Source organism: Neofelis nebulosa, chromosome 10 (assembly GCF_028018385.1).
Source record: "Neofelis nebulosa isolate mNeoNeb1 chromosome 10, mNeoNeb1.pri, whole genome shotgun sequence".
Classification (NCBI taxonomy): domain Eukaryota; kingdom Metazoa; phylum Chordata; class Mammalia; order Carnivora; family Felidae; genus Neofelis; species Neofelis nebulosa.
Window position 1 is genome coordinate 62,117,437 of NC_080791.1, and position 22,943 is coordinate 62,140,379.

Genomic DNA, 22,943 nt, shown 5'->3' on the forward strand with positions numbered 1-22,943 from the left:
AGGATCTTCATTCTCTGGATCTGCATTTCCCCTCTGCTCTCCTTGTAGCAATTTCTCCCTACCTCTAGGCTCAGCCTCCTCTTGCTCTTTCCAAGAGTAATAATTACACCTGTACCTTGCTCTCTGAGCCTCCCACAGTGATATTTTAGATGGTCTCATTCTAGTTTGTTACTCACAGGAGAGAGCACGATGAGGACACCAGCTGTCCACCCCGGAAGGAGACGGTCTCTTAACAGGATCTATTTGAAGAAACTGTTCTGATCTTTTAAGCCCTAGGTGGGACTCCAGATCTGAGCTGTGCCTGAGTAGGTGGTCTGGGGAAAGGGAGCTCTTGATAGATCAGGGAAGTAATGGATTCTATGGTTGCTCCTCAAATCTTATCCTCTGTGGGTGGCTAAACCCTGACTTTGACTTATTGGTTGCCTGTCTATGAAATCTGGGCTCACGCCCACAGCTTCTTCCATTTTAAAAGCATGAAACACCACATGGGACATGTTATTTTGTTCAGCAAGTCAATCTTTGTAAGTAAGGAAAATGGTCTGATTTTTAACATTGAATAATATTAGGAAGATATCTTTCTATGAAGTAAAGAACAAGTGTATTATGTATTGCTCTATACACACCTCTTTTCTTTGGTAAATGTTAATTAGCTTTTCTTTTCCATGCCAATTTATGGTGCCAATGAATATTTCAAGTGATGGTAATTAAGACCAGACTTACCAGCTTATTTTAAACAGTCCAAGGGCAACTATAGATGGGTCATTGGCCTGAAGCTATCCCAACAGAATGTTAGATTACTGTGAATTAGAAGGGATTTTGGGAAAATCCTCTAAAGATGGAAGATATAGGGGTGCCTGGGCAACTCAGTCAGTTAAGCTTCCTACTTTGGCTCAGGTGATCTCACGGTAGGTGAGTTCACACCCGCATCACGCCCTGCACTGACAGCTCTAAGCCTGGAGCCTGCTTCGGATTCTGTCTCCCTCTCTCTCTGCCCCTACCTCTTTCTCTCTCTCTCTCTCTTCTCTCTCTCTCTCTCTCTCTCTCTCAAAAATAAATAAACGTTTAAAAAATTTTAAAGGTGGAAGACATAAATCAAATAACTTAAAAAAAAATTTTTTTACATTTATTTATTTTTGAAAGACAGAGTGAGAGTGGGGGAGGGGTAGACACACACACACACACACACACACACACACACACACACAAACACACAATCCAAAGCAGGCTCCAGGCCCCAAGCTGTCAGCACAGAGCCTGACGCAGGGCTCAAACCCATGGATCACGAGATCATGACCGGAGCCGAAGTCAGACGCTTAACCGACTGAGCCACCCAGGCGCCCCCAAATCAAATAACTTTTAATGAAAGCTTGCACTTTTAGTACTCTCTTTAATAACAACGAAACGACTTCATCAAATTATTGTCATATATTTTACAATAGTAAAACAATATACTTTTCCATATAATAGAAAATAGAAACTATCAAGACAAAACAAAAATAAAATAAAATCACCTATTAGTTTACTACATGGATATAACAATAATTATTTCCATGTTTTATCCCTCAGAAATCCTATCTATGAAAATATGTATTTTTATGTACCGTTGATATTGTTCAACAATGACATTAAGCATAAGCATTTTGTGAACTTTTTAAAATTTAATATCAAGTGGCAAATATTAAGTGTGATTCATTTTTTAAATAAAACTAATTCAGCTATCTTTGTGTATAAGCTGATATTTCCTGATGCAGAATGAGAAGATTTTTCTTTGTTAACAAGAAAATTAATTTTGTTTTTTAATGAAAATTAACTTTCTTTTTAGTGAAGATTTTAGGCTATTCAAAATGAGGACAGGATTGGACATTTTATTTTGACTTTCTTTAAGGAGTATAGTATATTCCATTATCTCTTACCATTTCAGTGATCAAACCCATTTAGTACGAGGTGGAGGGTTGCTGAAAAATCTCTGGGAAGAGAGATTTGAGGAAAGTCAACTGCATTACAATCCCTGAAGGATAGAACTTTCTTGTTTACTAGTTTTATTCAAATTCAGTGCTTGCACCATATGAAATAAAACGTGAAGGAATTAAAAACCAACGAAGAGAGGAATGATCAAATCTATTTTTTTCTAAATTTTTTTTAATGTTTCTTCACTTCTTGAGAGACAGAGACAGAGTGTGAGCAGGGCCGGGGAAGAGAGAGAGGGAGACACAGAATCCGAAGCAGGCTCCAGGCTCTGAGCTGTCAGCACAGAGCCTGATGCAGGGCTTGAACTCATGAACCTGAGCCGAGTTGGATGCTTAACCGACTGAGCCACCCAGGTGCCCCCCCCCCTTTCTTTTTATCAAATCTATTTTTAAAGGAGTTTATTTTTTTTTTTTAATTTTTTTTTCAACGTTTTTTATTTATTTTTGGGACAGAGAGAGACAGAGCATGAACGGGGGAGGGGCAGAGAGAGAGGGAGACACAGAATCGGAAACAGGCTCCAGGCTCTGAGCCATCAGCCCACAGCCTGACGCGGGGCTCGAACTCACGGACCGCGAGATCGTGACCTGGCTGAAGTCGGACGCTTAACCGACTGCGCCACCCAGGCGCCCCTAAAGGAGTTTAAATAAGAAGCGGTTGGTAGCGGCATCCAGTTACTTCTATGATTTCTGTTTTTAGTTTCCTAAAGCTACTTATTTCTGATCACCTTTCTTTAAAGTAATGAAGGTAAAGTAATGATGTATTAACAAAGAAAACTGAGATAGAAACAATGTTTTGAATAATCTGGGTGAAAGCCTCATCCTGAGTTTCAGAAAAGTACTGTGCTGTAAACAACTCCATCTATTCTCAAGTAGCAGCATCCCCACCTGTAATGATGGTGGTTCGTAATTTAATAAAATCTTTCACTATTGAAACTTCACAACAAAGGATATCTGTAATCAATGGTTAGTAATTTATTTAACAAACACAAAACCCCTTTACTGGCACCGTGCTTATATAAACTATACCCTGATACACAGGATTTCTATTTTACAGGCTTTGAACTCCTTTTCCCTTTTATGAACATGGAGCTATCTCTATACATATTGTAGATTATTAACAGATGTTTAGTTGATCAATAGATCAATAGGTGATTAGGTAAATATATGTGCCAGATAACGGGATTGTTGTTTAACTAGTTCAATCAGAAAAAAAAAAAAAAACTCTTGTTTTTATTTGGTTTTTAATATTCTTTACAAAAATTTATAATTTTCTTCCATTTCTTTTTTTTTTTTTTTAATTTTTTTTTCAACGTTTTTTATTTATTTTTGGGACAGAGAGAGACAGAGCATGACCGGGGGAGGGACAGAGAGAGAGGGAGACACAGAATCGGAAACAGGCTCCAGGCTCCAAGCCATCAGCCCAGAGCCTGACGCGGGGCTCGAACTCACGGACCGCGAGATCGTGACCTGGCTGAAGTTGGACGCTTAACCGACTGCGCCACCCAGGCGCCCCATCTTCCATTTCTTAAAATGTTTAGTCAGAGACTACAAATTATTATTACAAGTTTTAAAATTTTGCATGACCATCATTTTTCATTTATGACCATTGTGTGAGAAAACAGTACCAGGCTCAGGATTTTCCTCAGAAGCATCTTTATGAAATTCTTTGATCTTACTTTGAATTTTTAGAACCTTTCTCCACAATGTAGAATACTACACACAATTAGGTCTGCGTCGGAGAAAACTTACTAATGGAAATTTTACATGGCAGATGTCTGAGTCCATTAACTAATAAATATATGCTAGTTGATTGTGAAGGGCTAGCTCTCAAACTTTCTTTCTCCTTATAGACAAGTGATGAAGGTCCCATACCATAATTCAGGCATGTTTGATCCCAATGACTCCACTGTCAATTATGATATGTTTGTCCTCAATGGCATCCCTGGCCTGAAGGAGCTGTACATGTGGATCTCCATCGCCTTCTGCCTGATGTACCTGGTGGCTGTGTCAGGAAATGTTATCCTGATCTGTGTGGTGGCAGTGGAGCAAAGTCTTCATGAACCTATGTACCTCTTCCTCTCTGTGTTGGCTTTTTGGGATCTGATTCTATCCATATCCACAGTACCCAAAGCCCTGAGCATCTTCTGATTTGATGATGTGGACATCTCTTTTGGTGGCTGCATAACCCAGCTCTTCTTTATGCATTTTGCCTTTGTGGTGGAATCAGGCATTCTCTTGGCCATGGCTTTTGATCACTATGTGGCCATCTGCTACCCACGGAGGTACACCATCATTCCTAGCCATGGTGGCATCAGCAAAATAGGGTGTGTTGTAGTGCTCAGGAGTTTTGCAACTGTTTGTCCCGTTATCTTTCTAGTGAGGCACCTGCCCTTCTGCCAGACAAACATCATTGCCCACACGTTCTGTGAACACATGGGGCTGGCTAAGTTGGCTTATGCTGATATCACTGTCAACATTTGGTATGGAATCTCTGTGCCATTACTCAGTGTAATGCTAGATATGGTGACAATAGTCGTCTCCTATAGGCTCATTCTCCAGGCGGTCTTCAGGCTGCCATCCCATGATGTGCAGATGAAAACACTCAGCACCTGTGGTTCCCATGTCTGTGTCATCCTCATGTTCTACCTTCTTGGGATTTTCACTGTCATTGCTCAGCACTTTGGCCGAAAAATCCCTAAGCATGTCCACATCCTGTTGGCCGATCTCTGTGTTCTCGTTCCCCTGTGATGAACCCAATTATCTATGGAGTAAAGACCAAACAGATTCGTGAAAGAGTGGCCCTTGTGTTTTCTTCAAAAAGGAAGTGTTGCTAAGGATGATTGGCTCTCATTGTGATTTTTTAGAGGTGAGGAGGAATGATCCTATTTAAAAAAGCGGACAGGTAAGTTGTCATTTAGGATAGACTCTACCTGCTATGGAATTAGTTGTTTTTTTTTTTTTTTTCACTCAATAGAAATGACCCAAATTGTATGAGTCCCTTATTTCAAAGGTAAACAGGTTCTTGAAAACCTGTGTATTCATAAGCATAAAACTACTATTTTAAATGTCTATAGGGTTCTTCACTATTTACTAGTAACATTTCTATTTCTATCAAACAAAAATAAGATTTATAGAATACATCTCTATGTGTCCTTCCCAACTGCTGTATTAAATACAAATGAGAGTGAACAGGGGCGCCTGGGTCCCTCAGTTGGTTAAGCCTCTGACTTTGGCTCAGGTCATGATCTCACCGTGATTCCTAAGTTCAAGCCCTACATTGGGCTCTCTGTTGTCGTTGCAGAGCCTGCTTTGGATCCTCTGTCTTCCTCTCTCTCTGCCCCTCCCTCACTCTCAATCTCTCACTGTCTCAAAATGAATAAACATTAAAGAAAACAAACTAGAGTGCACACCTTAAATAAGGGAAATGTTGAGGTTCCCTCTTTTGTCTCATTTTATTAACAAAAGAACACCTTCACAATCTCATTACACAAATGGGAATATTTGATGATGCAATCCGCACAAAGGAAATCTTTACTGTTGTGAGTATGTGATTTAGGAAGGGAAAAAAAGGACAAGGCAATTAAGTGTTTGGAAACACGAACTGCCTTGGATGCTGGGTGTCCTGTGCAACCCTTCTAATCTGCGTTGGAGTAACCCTCTTTTCAGACTCCTTAACATCTATCTCACAGGGTTGTGGTATGAAGAGCCAAAGAGAAACTGAACACTAGAGCACTTTACAAATTATAAAATGCTATACAAATGTGTTGTGTCACTGCCGTTAATGGCATTAAGTTCTCTGGTTTGAGCTTTCACCCTGCTTATGGCCAAAGGTCAAGAACAAAACAAAGCCAAAAACCCCCATCCTTTGTCTGCAGCAAAGTCCTTCTATCTCCTGCCTCCCTTCTTTTCCCAGCAGGGTGAATCTAGCCACAGGGAGGTGTCCTCTCAAGGCTTGTCCCTATCAGAGGTGCACCACCCACTTCTGATGGGGGAAGACGACACACACTATTCAGCTACTCAGGCTGCACTGTCCCTATTCCAGGCAGTGTGGGCTGGCTTCCTACTTCCTTCAGAAGCCCGTCTAGGAATTTTCAAGGAAATTCTACCTTGCTCCAGAACCACAGAACTTCCTTCTCAGCTGTCTGCTCAGATTCCTGGCATATTGGGTATAGAGAAAGTATTTTTGTTTTTCCTGAGCTGGGTTTTCTGAAGAACTTTTGCCAAAATCTTGGCATCCTGGGCTAAGAGCAAATCTTAGGAAGTTAATTTACAATAGTGCGATAACTACAGATAGTGAGAAAACTCCAGAGAGATTTAGCTAATTGCAGAAGTACAAAGACGTGGCTGGGTTTAGAGCTGAAGATGAGTGTCTCATCTTTTCCCTGGAGAGATTTATTCCTCATCAGTCTCTCAGGAAACTTTCCCCCAAAAGAGGGGGGAGACAAGGAGAGGAAAAATAGTCTCTCCGGCTTCTACAAGCAGAGAAAATACATTTTTCTTTAATCTTAGATTTTGCACATATAGGACATTTGTATGTATAGGACATGTGACCTAGCCTTCATTGTAAAGCCCTACTGGTAAGAATCAAATATGGGGAACCACAGAGTTATTTGCTCTTTAAGTAAATAATGATCATCTGTCCCTGATCGAGAACACTTTGCCCGTGCATTCAGAACAAGGTTGATAACATGAGTATTTAAAAGGCAACACATGATTGGGGCACCTGGTGACTCAGTCAGTTAAGTGTCAGACTTTGGCTCAGGTCATGATCTCACAGTTCATGGGTTCAAGCCCTGTGTCAGGCTCTGTGCTGACAGCTCAGAGCCGAGAGCCTGCTTCAGATTCTGTGTCTCCCTCTCTATCTGCCCCTCCCCTGCTCATGCTCTGTCTCTCTCTCTCTCTCAAAAATAAATAAACATGAAAAAAAAAAATCACACATGCTCAGTCCAAACTTCCAGTATAAATGGTCTTCTACTTCCACAATACTCAACCATGTAATCAACCATGTAAGTCTTGGCTGGCTGCTGTCCCTGTGCCTGTCCCTGTCCCTGTCTCTCCTCCCCATTCTATTCCTGTAGCCTGGGTGGCTCAGTTGGTTGAGCATCTGACTTTGGCTCAGGTCAGGATCTTGCGGTTCCTGAGTTCAACCCCGCATCAGGCTCTGTGCTGACATCTTGGAGCCTGGAGCCTGCTTCAGATTATGTGTCTCCCTCACTCTCTGACCCTTCCCCTCTTGAGCTCTGTCTCTGTCTTTCTCTCTCTCTGTCTCTCAAAAATAAATAAACATTTAAAAAAATTAAGAAATAGACAGATTTATTAGCTTTATACTCATTTATTATTTATATGATGCTGAGCATATTATTTAACTTTTTTTTTTTAACTTTTTTATTAAGGTAAGATTCACATGACATAAAATTCTCCATCTCAACCATTTACAGTGTGTCATTTAGTGACTTTTAGTGCATTTACAATGTTTGCAAGCATCACCACCATCTAATTCCAGAACATTTTTATCACCCTGAACAGAAATCACGTTCTCACTAAGAAGTTGCTCTTTATTTCACCTTCCCTCAGTCACCTCGCCACTACTAACTGACTTTCTGTCTCTATGGATTTGGCTATTCTGGACTTTTGACATAAATGGAATCATAGGATACAGAAGTAGTCTTCTGTGTCTGGCTACTTTCACTTTGCATAGTGTTTTCAAGGTTCATCTGTGTTATATTATGTATCACAACTTCATTCCCTTTTATGACTGACAAAGGCCCATTGTTCAGATTGAATGTATTTGTTTTATCCATTCATCAGTTGATATGCATTTGATATGAGTTGTTTCCATTTTGGGGGCTAATGTAAATAATGCCACTATAACATTTATTTACAAGTTTTGGGTTGAACATCTGTTTTCAATTCTTTTTGGTTTATGCTGAAGAGTAGGAATGGTTCATTTGATAATTCTACATTTATCTTTTTGAGGAACTGCCAATCTCTATTCTACAGAGGCTACACCATTTTACATTCTCACTAGCAATGCATTAGGGTTCCAATTTCTCCGCATCCTCACCAACATGTTATTTCTCATTTTTAAGAAATTACAGTCATCCTGGTGGGTGTGAAATAGACCAATAAGAAGGAATTGAAAAATTATTTCCTTTCACTCCCTTTCCTACCCAAGTTCAAGCTCAGCTTCAGATTCCAGAGGAAATAGTATGTGTGGAAGTCCAGAAGGAAGAATAGAGTTTGAAAAAGCATAAGACACACAGGGTGATTATAGCATGAGGCGGATGTAAGGAGGAAAGGGGAGAGGAAAGGGGAGAGGAAAGGGGAGAGGTGGTCAGCGAACACCATGCAAAAACTGGTTAGCACCAACAATGCTGTAAAAGGCTTTGAAGATATATTAGGGCATCTGAGTTTTCTTCCAAGAAAAATGGGCAACCTGAATGATTTTTTTTTTGAGAGAGAGAGAGAGAAAGCGTGCACATGCACACTAGAGCATGGGTGGAGGGGGGCGTGAGGGGAGAAAGAGAGAGAGAAGGAGAGAGAGAGAATCCCAAGCAGGCTCTGTGCTGACATGGGCCTTGATCTGTGAGATCATGACCTGAGCCAAAACCAAGAGTTGGTTGCTTAACCCAATGAGTTACCCAGGTGTCCCGTGAATAATTTTTAAGTAGAGGATTGACATAATCTAATTGGGGTTTAGTAAGATCATTCTAGTTTCTGAGTAAAAAATGGATGGGAAAGAGAATAATTTGTAGTTAGCAAATTCCAAATGGGGCTGTTGAAAAGATTCAGGACACACACAGAGAAAGAGGTAATCGTATTTTAATGTGAAACATGTGAGTGAATTTAAAGGATATTCAGAAGACATAATCAATAATAGGTGAATTTTGGTTCATGTTTATTGTGAAGTTTCAGTTGGATAACGAGGAGGAGCTACCAAATACAGAGTTGGCTATGTGGGATAGAGAATTGGGAGTAGAGCTTTAGATGTGGGAATTTTCAGCATGCAGATGGTTATTGAATTTATGAGCTTACTGAGTGGTAAACAACCTGTGAACAAAGTACTATTTTTTCTTTTCTTTCCTTTTCAAAATGTATTTAAAGAGGACATTGAAACAGGATAAAAGGACCAAAGGAAGTGTAAACCTATCTTGCATTTATACTTTTGATCGTAGAAAATTAGGATACTTCCATCTGATGTCTGCCATTTTCTAGGGACTTGAAAAATCCTTACCTTTCTTACTGTAATTCTACCAATGATTTTCTCCAACAGAATTAAGGTCTTGAAATTCATGGGAATTGAATCCGTATTGGAGGGCTTCCTGCTACTGATTTACATAAGAAATTCTATTAAATCAATACGATTACTTGACTTTTCATAATTTTTTCTCTCCATGTTCTCAGCCCAGAGTCACTTCATCCCTTTAGGAAAGAGTAGGAGGATGACCTTGTCCCTGATCTGCTTGGTTTTAACACCATAAATGATGGGATTGAGTGCAGGAGGGATTGCCACATAGAGGTTGGCAAACATGATGTGAAAGGTGCGAGAGATATTGTGTCCGAAGCGATGAGTGAGGACAGAGAACATGGCTGGTGTGTAGAATATGAGAATGACACAGACATGGGAACCGCAGGTGCTGAGGGCTTTCTGGCGGGCATCTCTGGATGGAAGATGGAAAACAGCATGAAGGATGAGAGCATAGGAAATACCAATGAGGACCAGGTCTGAGATAATAGTCATCACAGGCACAGCAAAACCATACCAGATGTTGATGGAGATGTCAGCACAGGCGAGTCGGGCAACCCCTATATGTTCACAGTATGTGTGAGGGATGATACGTGACTTGCAGAAGGGCAAACGCTTCACCAGGAAAACAACAGGCAAAATGACACCAAAGCTCCGACCCACAATGCCCACCATGATCTTGACAATTGTCCTTGGTGTCAAAACACTTGTGTATCTCAAAGGGCAGCAAATGGCCATGTAACGGTCAAATGCCATGCCCAACAAAATGGCAGAGTCCAGAAAAAAGCTGAAGTGAAGAAAGAACAACTGGGTAAGGCAACCAGGAAAAGTGATTTTCTGAGCTTTCAACCAGAATATGCCAAGTGTTTTGGGGACACACGTGGTGCACAATACGAGGTCTGCAGAGGCCAACATGGAGAGAAAGAAGAACATGGGTTCGTGGAGGCTGTGGTCCACAGTGATGAGGTAAAGAAGGATGCCATTACCAGCAAGGGCCACCAGATAGATAGTGAAGAAAGGAATCCCAATCCAGATGTGGAATTGCTCCAGCCCTGGGATCCCCACCAAAATGAAAGAACCTGGATTGAAACTTGTCAGATTCAATGTGGCCATCGTGGTAACTGTAATTCCTTGAAGACAAAATGTAATTTTTTTTCCTAGAACTGAGTGGCCATAAATTCCCTTTAAGTCTTTTCCAGAACTAAAATCCTTTCATTCCCAACACATAACAAACACTAAGGCAAACACAACCTACTTCTTGTCACAATCTCTGTAGCATTTACCAAAGGCTGCCAAGAGACATCAACTAAATCAATAATTCCCTATCTATAGACATTACCATAACGGTATTGTTACTATATTGGGACTATGTCCCACCAGATCCATGACCTGGGATCATTACTGGCCCCTTGTTGTCAACTAAAGTTCCAAGTTCAGTCTGAAATTTCTCAAAGCTGTAAGTATTGAATATCCTACCTGCCATAAGTCTCAGTAACATCTTACTGAGGTATCCATTCAAAGAAATAACAGGGGTCAGGTGCGAATTAGCAAATCTGCATTCCTTATTGCCAGTGCATCATTAGGACTCTGGCAAACCAGCCTACTACTGCCTATTTGCCCCACTTCTTCAATATCTGGAGGAAAATTTTCACCTAAATATTCTTCGGTCAATTCAACAATTCTCCACAACTCATTATTTTTTCACCTGCCAACTTCCTGACCAGCTACCTTATTCTTTCATCACATCATTCTCCCACCACTGGAGCATGGTGATCTGAGGGTTGACTGGGGCTCTTCTTTCTCTTTCAGTCCCTGTGTCTCATCTGCCAGCTCTCCTGATCCTCTTTAAAATCCCTGTTTGATCTGCCTACTCCACTTCTTCTCCACTTCCTCACCTAATCGCTTCAAATCATTAATCATTAATCGCTTATTGGAGCCATGCAATAAGACATCCATTCCATTCTTTCAGTATCTTGCAAGCCTTTTTCTTTATCTCATGCTTCCAGATTTCTCTCTTAAAATATGAAATTATTAAGACACTCACAACCTTATTTAAAAATTTGTAACTGCCATTACACCTATAGAATATATTTTATCTCCTGCTTGGGAGGCAATAGTTTCCTTTCATATTTTAGTTCTACCTATGTGAATGTGTCTCTCATTCTTCCCTACAAGGCATCCATATAGCCTTCCATAGATTTCTCCATCATTCCTACATCTCATTGCTTGGATTGCTGCCTTTTCTATCAGTGCAATATTGTCTTCTCTCAACATGTGTAAATTCTATTCCTTGCTCCTGATCCTTACAAGCACTAATGTCTCCAGGAAACCTTCTCCAGTAATCCTAAACCATGCAGTCCATTCCCCTGCTTAAAATCACAGCTCTTAATCATTTTACCAAAAAAAAAAAAAAAATCAGATGGCTGTATTGAATTTTACATGATTTTCCTGGATTCTCTTTCCTAGATATATGAGCATCTTCTGTTAATGATTGGGAATCCCTCTCGAAGACAAATTTTCTGTTCTCATGTTTCTCTTCCAGAGTAAAAGAAGGCAAGATTTCACATAGAATAACCATTCATACAATCTAAGGAATAAAACTGTTATTCCATTGTTTACTTATTTTTTCACTGTGTCCTCTTTGGGCCAGAAAGTATTGAATATATATATCTGTGTACACACACACACACACACACACACACAAATATCCTTGGCTTATTTTTGCTTCTACCATCTTCAAAGACAATAAAAGTGAATTGAGTGTTTTTTTTCAAATCTCATTCTAACCTCTGTAGTCACATCTCTGTCTCTCTCTACAAACTTTTCTGTCTCCCTCTTCTACTTATAAGACCACTGCAATTACATCAGACTCACTCAGATAATCCAGTATAATATCCCTATTTTAAAGTCAAGTGATTAGCAACCATAAATCTCCTTTGGCATATAAATAACTTACCAGCAGGTTCTAGGGGTTAGGGTATGCATATCTTTGCAGGGCCATTCATTAATCTAGCTACCATAACCTTTTTCTGGATCTTCCCCATCTGTCTCCCCAAGACCCCTATCACAATTACCACATTCAGATAATACTCACAGACTCCTTATTCTGATGTTAGAAAACCAATAAAGGGCTTGAAGAGGATAAGTTCAAGATGAGAACAGAAAGGTGCAGGAGGTAACACCATTGGGGAGGACATGTAAAAAGAAAGAAGCATACCTAGATGAGAGGTGAGGCATGGGAACAAAGAAATTTAATTCCACCCAGGAAAGACAGACACACCTGCACAGCATAACTTTTTATTTCTCATTGTTTTTCTCAGGGGATGGAAAGACTTCAAAGTGAGGGCTCTGAAATATAGGGAGACTCCAGGGACTCCAGTCAACAGTGAATACTATTAGGATTAGTGCGTAAATGTTTACATTAATATTTTCCTGATCTAGAAATGACATCATATATAAACATGCTTTGATTCAGAGTTTTAGATAGAGAGGAGAAACCAGGAAGTGCTAGAATTCCTGTGTAGACTAGTCATTCACAGATCATCAAAAAATAATGTTTGAAAGAAAAAACAAATTAAAATAACTAGGCTCCTGGTTCTGACTGGGGAGAATGGTGTGATAATAACCCTTTAAATTCTGGATCCCAAATGTTTATGTGAATGTTTGGAGAAAAGACAGTAGACTGGTTAGGGATGTGGGTAAGTTCTGATCATATGCTTGTAGATATAAACATCACCTTTTAGCCCATTGGATAGGGCTTTCCGGTTTCTAGTTGTAACTGCATCAAGGTACTTCTTAGACTGAAGAAATTCTGACTTCTGAGCAAGAAGAGTTAAACTTTTGCATAAACCACTTCCTCAGGTCATTGCAGACTATTCAATGTTTACCATAGGGCTGGAGATGTATCATTAATGTTCAGAGGCTTATGGCAGAAACCTTAAAGTTCTTCTTGAAACCTCTTTCTCTCACTTCCCTTGTTTTCTTTCATTTTATTGATTCTATTAAATGCATCGCTAAAAAGAACTACTTCTAGTCTTAGTGTCTTACACCTTTCACATTTGAATTGTCTTGTGTAACAGTATAATAAACATATAGGGAAGAGCAATCTTTGCATACTATAGAAAGAGCTGAAGTTACATTGTAATTTTGTGGTGCTAACTAAGCTCTCCATTTCACTGAATCAGATAAAAATAACAAGTTCAGAATACCTTCAGGGAAAATAGACCAGCTATTAAAGGTTGTAAAGCTGGGTGTATCAACTGTGGCACAGAAAAATGGGTAAAGTAACTTCCTGCTTCCCTAAAGGTATACTCTTTTGTCTCTGCTATGTCCCTGAGTTCTTGCAGATCTCTCAGCAACTTACATGAAATTGACTTTCTCTCATCTCAACCAGTCAGAGTGGAAATTCTGTAGCAAAAAATCAAATTGAGCACACAGGGACACCAATCTGGTTCATTCCAACAATATAGAAAAAGAAATTTAACATTTTAAATTAAAAACACATGGTATACATAAAAACTCCATTTAAAAAATCAAAGTAAAATAGTAACACATTGAAACATTTTAAAACTATACTGCTGTATCCAAGAAGAGCCTAAGGGAGACATGACAACTCAATATAATGAGGTTTCCTGGACAGGACTCTGGGTCAGAAAAAGGACATCAATTAAATCTAGAGAAATCTACTGTGGCTGTTTGTACTAAATTCTCCTTTGTCTCTGACCTAGGATTCCTGTGTCTTCCACCAGCCACCATGAAATGAATAACTTGTTAGTTTGCAAGTAGAAGAAAATTTCATACTCCTCACAGTTCTTGACAGACAATTTGGGATATAAAATAAATATACTCTGAGTGGAAAAACAGGTAAACAAAATATCCCTAAGAAACAGTGACTCACAGACATAAAAACTATCTTTACTATTGTCTGTCCTCTTTATTAAGCCATCAATATTATAATTCTTTGGAACAAACAAATGTAATTATAAAATGACTTGTTGAAAATGGAGCAGATATATACCATTCTAGAATGCTATATCATGATAAGTAGTGTTGAGTTACAGCTCTTACTTTTTTTTTTAATTTTTAAAAATGTTTATTTATTTTGAGAGAGAGAGAGAGAGAGAGAGAGAGAAAGAGCAGGGGAGGGGCAGAGAGAGAGGGAGAGAGAGAATCCCAAGCAGGCTCCACACAGTTGGCACAACCCTGATGCAGGACTCAAACTCATGAACACTGAGATCATGACCTGAGCCAAAACCAAGAGTCTGATGCTCAACTGACTGGGCCACCCAGGTGCCCCTTGAGTTACAACTCTTTCTAATAAACATGAGTTACTTCCTGAACTTACAAAACATGTAGTAAATGCTCAAAAAATGTTTATTATTATTGGCTCTTGTATATAATAAAGAATATATATGTATGTATATACAGGATACATATACATATATGTACATACACATACATGTACACATATGTACATACATGTGTGTACATATACATATATGTATATACAGGCTTTTGCCACTTTTATTCAACAGTGTACTGGAGGTCTTAGCCAAGGAAATTAGGCAAAAATAAAAAATAAAAGGCATCTAGATTGGAAGAGAATAAGTAAAACTATCTCAATTTATAGAGGACCTGACCTTGATATAGAAATTCCTAAGGAATCCACTAAAAATAATTATTAGAACTAGCAAATGAGTTTATCAAGGTTGCAGGTCAATATACAATATTTAAGATCAATATACAAAATTGTTTATATTTCTATTCATTTGTAATGAACAATCTAATAGCAAATTAGAAAAATGATTCAATTTATAAGAACATCATAAAGAATAAAATACTTAGGAAGAAGTTTAAGAAGTATAAATTTTATACTCTGAGAGATAGAAAATATTGTTGAAAAAAATTAAAGGAGATCTAAATAAATGGGAAAATTTCCCATGTTCAGGGATGGAAAACTCAACATTGTGAAGATGACAATACTTCCTAAACTGATCTGCAGATTCAACTCAATCCCTACCAGAATCACAGCAGAATTCTTCACAGAAATTAGCAAACTAGGGGCACCGGGGTGGTTCATCAATTGGACGTCGGACTTCAGCTCAGGTCATGATCTCACGGATTGTGCATTTAAGCCCCGCATCGGGCTCCTTGCTGGCGGTGCATAGCTTGCTTGGGATTCTCTCTCCCTGTCTTTCTGCCCCTCCCCAGCTTGCACTTTTTCTCTCTCTCAAAATAAATAAATAAACAAACAAACAAAAAAAAGAAAATTAACAAACTGATTCTAAAATCCATATGGAGTCACAAGGGATGCAGAAGAGTCAAATCAACTCTAAAAGAGTAAAATAGGACTTGTACTTCCTGACTTTAATTTTTTTTTAATGTTTCATTTATTTTTGAGACAGAGAGAGACAGAGCATGAGCAGGGGAGGAGCAGAGAGAGAAGGAGACACAGAATGTGAAGCAGGCTCTAGGCTCTGAGCTGTCAGCACAGAGCCCCACGCTGGGCTCGAACTCTCAAACTGTGAGATCATGACCTGAGCCGGAGTCTGATGCTTAACAGACTGAGCCACCCAGGCGCCCCTCATACTTCCTGGCTTTAAAACTTGTTATAAAGCCACAGTGATCAAGAACATGTGGTGCTAGCAAAAGAATAGGCAATTCAATCAATGGAAACTTCTAAAGTTCTTTCACATTCATTGTCTCAGTTGGCACTTTAAAAAGTCATAAACACACATGGACACACACATGTGTGCACACCACATCCATTTCAGTCCCAGCTGCAATCTGACACTTTGTGAAGCCTCCCCTAACTTTACCAGGCAGAATTATTCTTCTGGCCTCTGGATTCCATAGCACTTTGTATCACTACTTTATGGTAATTACTAGTACCCGCTCATGGTAAGAGGACATGATTCCCTTACCTATTTACCTGAAATGCTTACCAAAAAAGGGATCAATCTTGTCAAATTGTTGAATGAGCAAGACTAGGGACAATGATTCCTATATATCCTTTCCTTCCTGATGCCATATGAGTGCAATAGATTTTTAGGGGCAGTGAAGGAGTGAAAAGGTTAAAAAGACACAGAGATTTGAAGACAGACACTAGGCAGATAATTAATGAAAGAAGCCCAAGAGGAAAATGCCTTAGGGAAGACAAAATGATGAGAGGAAGAGAGAAGAGAGAGGGGGGTTGAAGGCATGGAGGAGAATGAGTATTGAAGCAGGAAATGCAAAAACAGGTTCAAAGGAAACTCTCATGCTAAGAGCCTCTGAGTTGGTGCTGACCACCACTGCCCACTCCCTAAGATGCTCAGTGTCTATCAATAGATTTCTTCTCTCTGGCTCTATGCCAGAGCATATCCTTGCCTGCCTTAGATCCTTGTGTTGAACAGAAGCATATTGGCCCAGATGGCAGGGAAGGGATTTGAAACTAAGGGAGGAAAGGGGACACCAAGGGAGGAGAATCCCCATTCCCAAAGGAGAAGAGGAAATAAACACCATATGGAGCAAGGCCCAAGATTCAACTCTATATATGGAGGAAGTTGAGCTGTGTATGAAATGTTGACTTGAGAAACTGTGATTCTGAGAAGGAGGCCTCAGGGAGGTAAGTGTGGGTCACACATTTTCAGGATGCAGAGGAGGTGACTAATATGGAGGAATGGATGGGAAATGGGTACAAGATAAGTAGACAGCTTTGTAGCAACGTTCAAGGAGAAGTGATGGGTGAAGAGGAAGAATGGGCTAGGTCACTTTGTTCTCCTGTGGAGTGAGATGAGGGAAGAGCAGTTTGAAGGGTCACTTTACAGGTGAGGATGTGAGACTAATGAGCAAATAGTCCTTGGCTGGTAAGGAGGATGCAAGAATCATAAATGACACACAGCTCTATCCTCAGACATTGAGAAACAATGGGGGAAATGTTATTTTATTGCAGTTGTAGGGGGAGGGGGAGCATTTATAAAGGATAACATTCCGGGGCGCCTGGGTGGCTCAGTTGGTTGGGCATCAGATTTCAGCCCAGGTCACTATCTCGTGGTTCATGAGTTCAAGCCCCGCATCAGGCTCTGTGCTGACAGCTCACACAGCACAGATTCTGTGTCTCCCCCTCTCTCTGCCCCTCCCCTGCTCATTCTCTGTCTCTCCCTCTCTCTCTCAAAAATAAATAAACATTTAAAAAAGTTTAAAAAAAAAGGATAACATTCCTGAATGGAGCAGTCAGGTAAAGGATTCAAAAACAAGTGGGAGTACAAATTCATTGGAATAGAAGGAACACGTTTTTTGGTGATTTCCCCAAAGCACAGAGAAGCAAGAATGAGAGGGCAAGAGAACTGGGCATACAAGCAGCGGAGGGTCTGAAAACAGGAGCTGCCGGAGAAAAAACCTAAAGTGGGGCTTTTGGGGATGCTACCCAGTTTGGGTGCCTGAACTGGAGTGAAGTCACAAGTCCCATGGATTAGCGATAGGGAGGTGCTGTCAACAAAGGCTGCCTTGGAGGCTGACTATCTAGGAGGAGAACCGGAGCTGGAGAAGCAAAGTTTGCATAGGGGCCAATGTGACCCACAGAGGTGGGAGCAGGTGGCGGAGGATGCACGTGGTGAGTGATGTGGGAAGCATGAGTGCAAAAGGCACAGGACAAGAAGAGGGTGTGAGAACAGAGGATCTGTGATTACAAACCCATGATTTTTATGGCATGAGTGTGTGTCCCTGACAGTGTGAACTTATACGGCTGTGTGGGTAGAAACCTACCTATTCTCTCATTTTTGTTAGCATTCACTACATGTCAACTCTATCCCAGACACCAGTGGATAAGACGCAGCCCCGACCCTGAAGGAGCTTCACAATACATTAGGGCTGAAAATACTTCAATGTGATAAGTGGAGAGAGAGGTAATTGCAGGGGAACATAGGTGCACAGAGGAAGCACATAGCCCAGCCTTGAGGGATGAAGAAAGTCTTCCTGAATGAGAAATATAAACTGGGTAAATAAAAGTGAGGAAGGAGATAGAGGAAGCAAATTGTAAACTCAGAGGCATGCATTTGATCCAGTATTAGAAGAGCAAGTGGGCAAGTTATTTGTGAGAATCATTCAGGCAGAAGGAAATTAGTATCTGTAATCAAGTAAGTACCATGCTCAAAATTATCTGTAGGAAACATAACTTAGGCATAGAATCTGGCTTAGATACTGGAAGGACTGCAGACTAGTTGGGGTGAGGACGTGGGTAAGTGGATCTGAAGCCTGGAAAACAATATGGATGGCAGATATAGATTTGGGAAGTACTAGCATAGGTGGGCTAAATGAAGCTAAGGCAGTGGACCAGATTAGCCAGGGGAAATGGGCAGTAAGGAGAGGTTAGAGACACCTGATAGCAAATACCTGATAGCAAATCCTGCTGGGACAGAATCACCCTTAATATGGACTGGAAAGGAAGATCAGGAGACTGGAAAAGCACCAGGGGAGGGTAGAGACGTCAAAGCCCAAAGAGATGTGTATGGAAGGACTGACTTTGAATATTTATTTTTGAGAGACAGAGAGACAGAGCATGAGTATGGGAGGGACAGAGAGAAAGGGAAACACAGAATCCGAAGCAGGCTCCAGGTTCTGAGCTGTCAGCACAGAGCCCAATGTGGGGCTCGAACTCATGAACTGCTGCGTCTTATTCACTGGTGTCTGGGATAGAGTTGATACGTAGTGAATGCTAACAAAAATGAGAGAATAGGAAGGTTTCCACTCACACTCACACCTGAGCCAAAGTCAGACGCTTAACCGATTGAGCCACCCAGGCGCCGCTGGAAGGACTGACTTTGGAAAAAAGGAAGAAAGACGCAACAGTAAGTAGTGGGACAGATTAGTAGAATAAGATATTTTTATGACAGCTGTTGTTATTTTTTGTTTGTTTTCAAGGTTATAAAGATTTGAATGTTTATAAATGCAAAAGATCTAAGAAGGAAGATCCAAGAATTTAGGAGAAACTGAAGATATAGAAGAGAGGGGATAAATTGGCAGAACAAAGTCCCTGAGGAGGTAGGAAAGAGGGGATTCAGAGGATAGATGGGGAAATTATTCTTTTAGACATACATACACACTTACACGCATATGCACATATGTATATATGCACATGTACAAGTATACAGGTGTGTGTATTTATCCATCTGGTTTTAAAAATAATTTAAGACCACACACACAAAAAGTAACTATGGGAGGTGCTGGATAATAAGTTAATTAACTTGATTGTGGCAATAATTTGACAATGTACACTTTGAATATATATAATTTTTACTTGCCTATTATTCAAATAAGTTAAAATTTAAAAAGCAAACTATAGATTTATTTTGAGAAAGCTGATGTCTTAACAATCACTTGGGTCCTCTGACTTGTATACATGGTGTACATCTCCATCTTTTTATGTTCTAAAAAACCTCAGCAGTAGTTTGCAGCTCTCAGTGTAGGGGCTTTGCAAACTTCAGTTACATTTATTTTTAAGTATGTGGTTTGTTAACATACATTTTGTATGCTTTTATGTTTATATTGTAATGGGACTTTTAAAATTTAATTTTCCAGTTGTTTGCTGCCAGCATAGAAAGTCACAATTGATTTATATTATCTCTAAATAAATCAGTAAAATAACTTGAAGAGGCTTTTTTATACCTAAGTGAAGTAAAATGTATTCCAGCTCTAACAAAGGAATCGTTGAAGCACAGGAAAAACAGTCACACGGCTTTCTCTAAAACTGGAGGAAATGAGAGGAGAATGGGTGCAGAGATAAGTCTGTAAGAGTGGAATAATTATATGAGGAGTTGGCTCCCGACAAAGTTGAGGTCTGGGTTATACAGGAGGAAAGTTCAGTTGATAGAAGAATAGGAATTTGGGCAGTGGTAAAAGTTGTATGTTCGTTGTGAGAACGTTGGAGAGGGCTGAGGGGTCAAGTGGCTTAATTCGTAGTACCGACTGTATGGTCCTGTCATTTTCTCCACATCCTGACCATGTGAGCTGAGGATCACACTGGTTAGATGCAGCAGAAGTCTAGGCATTTCCAGGGAGAATGCTGCAAAACCAGTGGGAACTGAGAAGCTATTGATCCCGGAAGATGGGATGGGCATCTGGACCAGACACGGAGGAAAGGGAAAAAGTCTTGTATCAGTGGCTCGGAAACTTTACCATGAGTCAGAGTCACCTGGTGGCCTCGCTGAAAAGTAGATTGCTGCCTCGAAGCCCAGGTTCTGACTCATGAGATTTGTGGTAGGGTTCAAGAATCTGCAAGCTCCCTGATGATGCTGGTGATGCTGATCAGAGGACCTCACCTTCTGAAGCATCACACCACACCTTCCTTCTTGTTCCTGGTGACTGCATCACACTTCAGAGCCAGATGGGTGATTAAGGAAGCACCACACAGTTTAATAAGGCTTCCAAAGACAAAATCTCATGTGATATGCCAATAGGACAACAATCATGCTCATTTAAAAGATCAGAAAATTGTTTCTTAGAAACCACAGTGAAGTGTCCAAAATTACACAGTGTAATTGACAGAGCAGATATCTGACCCAGGATTTTTTTTTTTGTTTTTTTGCACATAATGTCTAGTGTTCTTTCTAAATGCCACAGCTGCCTTCACTACCTCCATACTTGTCAGAGCATCAGTGATGGGGGAAAGAGATATAGTGTCTGCAGTGCCCACAGCCCCCAATCCTACTCTTCCACATGGTCTGATAAGAAGAGGTAACTGTTGCTTGGTGGCAGACTGTGGCCCTTCTGTGCAGAGCCTGAGCTTTGCAGAGTTCATTACAGTTCACATACCTGGAGAGATTATAGAGATTGTTTTGGTGTTCTAGCTATTCCTGTTCTTTTCAGAACCTGTGACACTGTACTGAGTCTGGCAAGGTTTTCGAGCCCCACAAAGCTCTTAGAACTATGTTGAAAACCTCTGAATAAGAACACAGAGCCTTTCTGTGGGCAGGGTCTATAACCGTGCACATCGTGCAGAGCCCGTGTGTAATTGTCTACAGAGAATATGCCTGTGCCGACCCCATAGTGGTTGTAGGACCTGTGTGTACAGACCTTGTGGTTGTTTGCAAGAGTTTGCAACTGTTCACTCTGCTAGTGTGTACAAAGTCTGAAGTTATGTTTCCCCTCTGGCACAGGCGAGGGCTCTGAAGAAAATCATGGCCCTTTCATCTGCCAGGAGCATGGCTGCCGTGAACGACTCTGACACTCGCACGACAGGCTGCCTCCTCACTGGCCTCCCTGGGCTGGAGCACCTGCACATCTGGCTCTCCATCCCCTTCTGCGCCATGTATGTAGCCGCCCTGGCAGGCAACGGCATTTTAATTGGTATCATCCTCTCGCAGCCAAGCCTGCGCGAGCCCATGTACATATTCCTGTCCATGCTGGCCAGTGCAGATATCTTGCTCTCCACTTCCACGATGCCCAAAACACTGGCCAACTTCTGGCTAGGTTCCAGCCACATTTCCTTTGATGGCTGCCTCACCCAAATGTTCTTCATCCACTTCCTCTTTGTGGCCGACTCTGCAGTCCTGCTGGCCATGGCCTTTGACCGCTTTGTGGCCATCTGCTCCCCTCTGCGATATACCACAGTCCTCACGAGCACTGTCATTGGGAAGATCGTCGCTGCCACCCTGACCCGCAGCCTCATCATCATGTTTCCATCCATCTTTCTTCTCAAGCGCCTGCGCTATTGTCAGATCAACATCATTGCACACACTTTTTGTGAGCACATGGGCATCGCCCGTCTGTCTTGTTCTGATATCTCCATCAATGTCTGGTACGGGTTGGCAGCTGCCCTACTCTCCACAGGCCTGGACATCATCCTTATTGCTGTTTCCTACATTCACATCCTCCGAGCTGTCTTCCGCCTCCCTTCTCAAAATGCCCGGTCCAAGGCCCTGAGCACATGTGGCTCCCACGTCTGTGTCATCCTACTCTTCTACGTCCCTGCCCTTTTCTCTGTCTTTGCCTACAGGTTCGGTGGGAGACGCATCCCACGCTATGTCCATATCCTCCTGGCCAACCTCTATGTGGTCATCCCGCCTATGCTCAATCCTATTATTTATGGAGCAAGGACCAAGCAGATTTGGGAAGGGGCTAAACAGATGTTTTCACATCTTGCCAAGGAATCTAAATAAGTGTTCTCAACTTGACCTTAACTTAATCCCTTTCTGTATCTATTAATTGATCCTACGTTCACCCTAACCTCGTCTCTACGTCTTCCAGTTATCGCCATGCTATTATCATCTATGTCCCAATTAATTCACATACATGCTCTACTCAAACCTACCTTTGATTTCTTTTCTTAGAAATCTACAGTAACAGCCACCCCACCTTCTTCTACCTATTATTCAATATCTTCTGGTCCTCCACCGTCTCAGGAGAAATTGATTAGGGTAAGGGTGATAAGTTATTTGGAGTTTCCCATCCAAACAGGACTTTTCTCAGTATCCACTTGCATTTTCTCCTTAATGTGTGTATGAGAGATATGTATTATATATTCTATAATATATATTTTATAATACATACAATATGTATAAATATATATTATATATATATAGTATAAAAGTGCTTGGTATATAATAAATGCTTGACAAATGATAGCTTTATTTGTATTCTTGCTTTAGTTATTATTAATTAATAGCTCATTCAACTCAATTAATAGCTCATTATCTCATAATTAATAAAAAGTTGTCCCGAGACCCAAGCAGATTGCATAATCATACATGAAT

General features: G+C 40.7%; 2 protein-coding genes and 1 pseudogene across 2 annotated transcripts; 2 read left to right on the top strand and 1 right to left on the bottom strand.

Moving 5' to 3' along the window:
* The first annotated feature begins 3,824 nt into the window (after positions 1-3,824).
* On the top strand, positions 3,825-4,801 carry LOC131486594 (olfactory receptor 52B2-like; annotated as a pseudogene).
* A 4,577-nt stretch (positions 4,802-9,378) lies between these two features.
* Positions 9,379-10,329, bottom strand: LOC131488676 (olfactory receptor 52H1-like). Its single transcript, XM_058690537.1, has one exon. The coding sequence runs from the start codon at positions 10,324-10,326 to the stop codon at positions 9,379-9,381; it is 948 nt and encodes a 315-aa protein (XP_058546520.1). The 5' UTR covers positions 10,327-10,329.
* Positions 10,330-21,377: 11,048 nt separating this feature from the next.
* Positions 21,378-22,567, top strand: LOC131488677 (olfactory receptor 52B6-like). Its single transcript, XM_058690538.1, has one exon. It carries the CDS (start codon positions 21,393-21,395, stop codon positions 22,347-22,349), a length of 957 nt encoding a protein of 318 aa, XP_058546521.1. The 5' UTR covers positions 21,378-21,392; the 3' UTR covers positions 22,350-22,567.
* Positions 22,568-22,943: the final 376 nt, after the last annotated feature.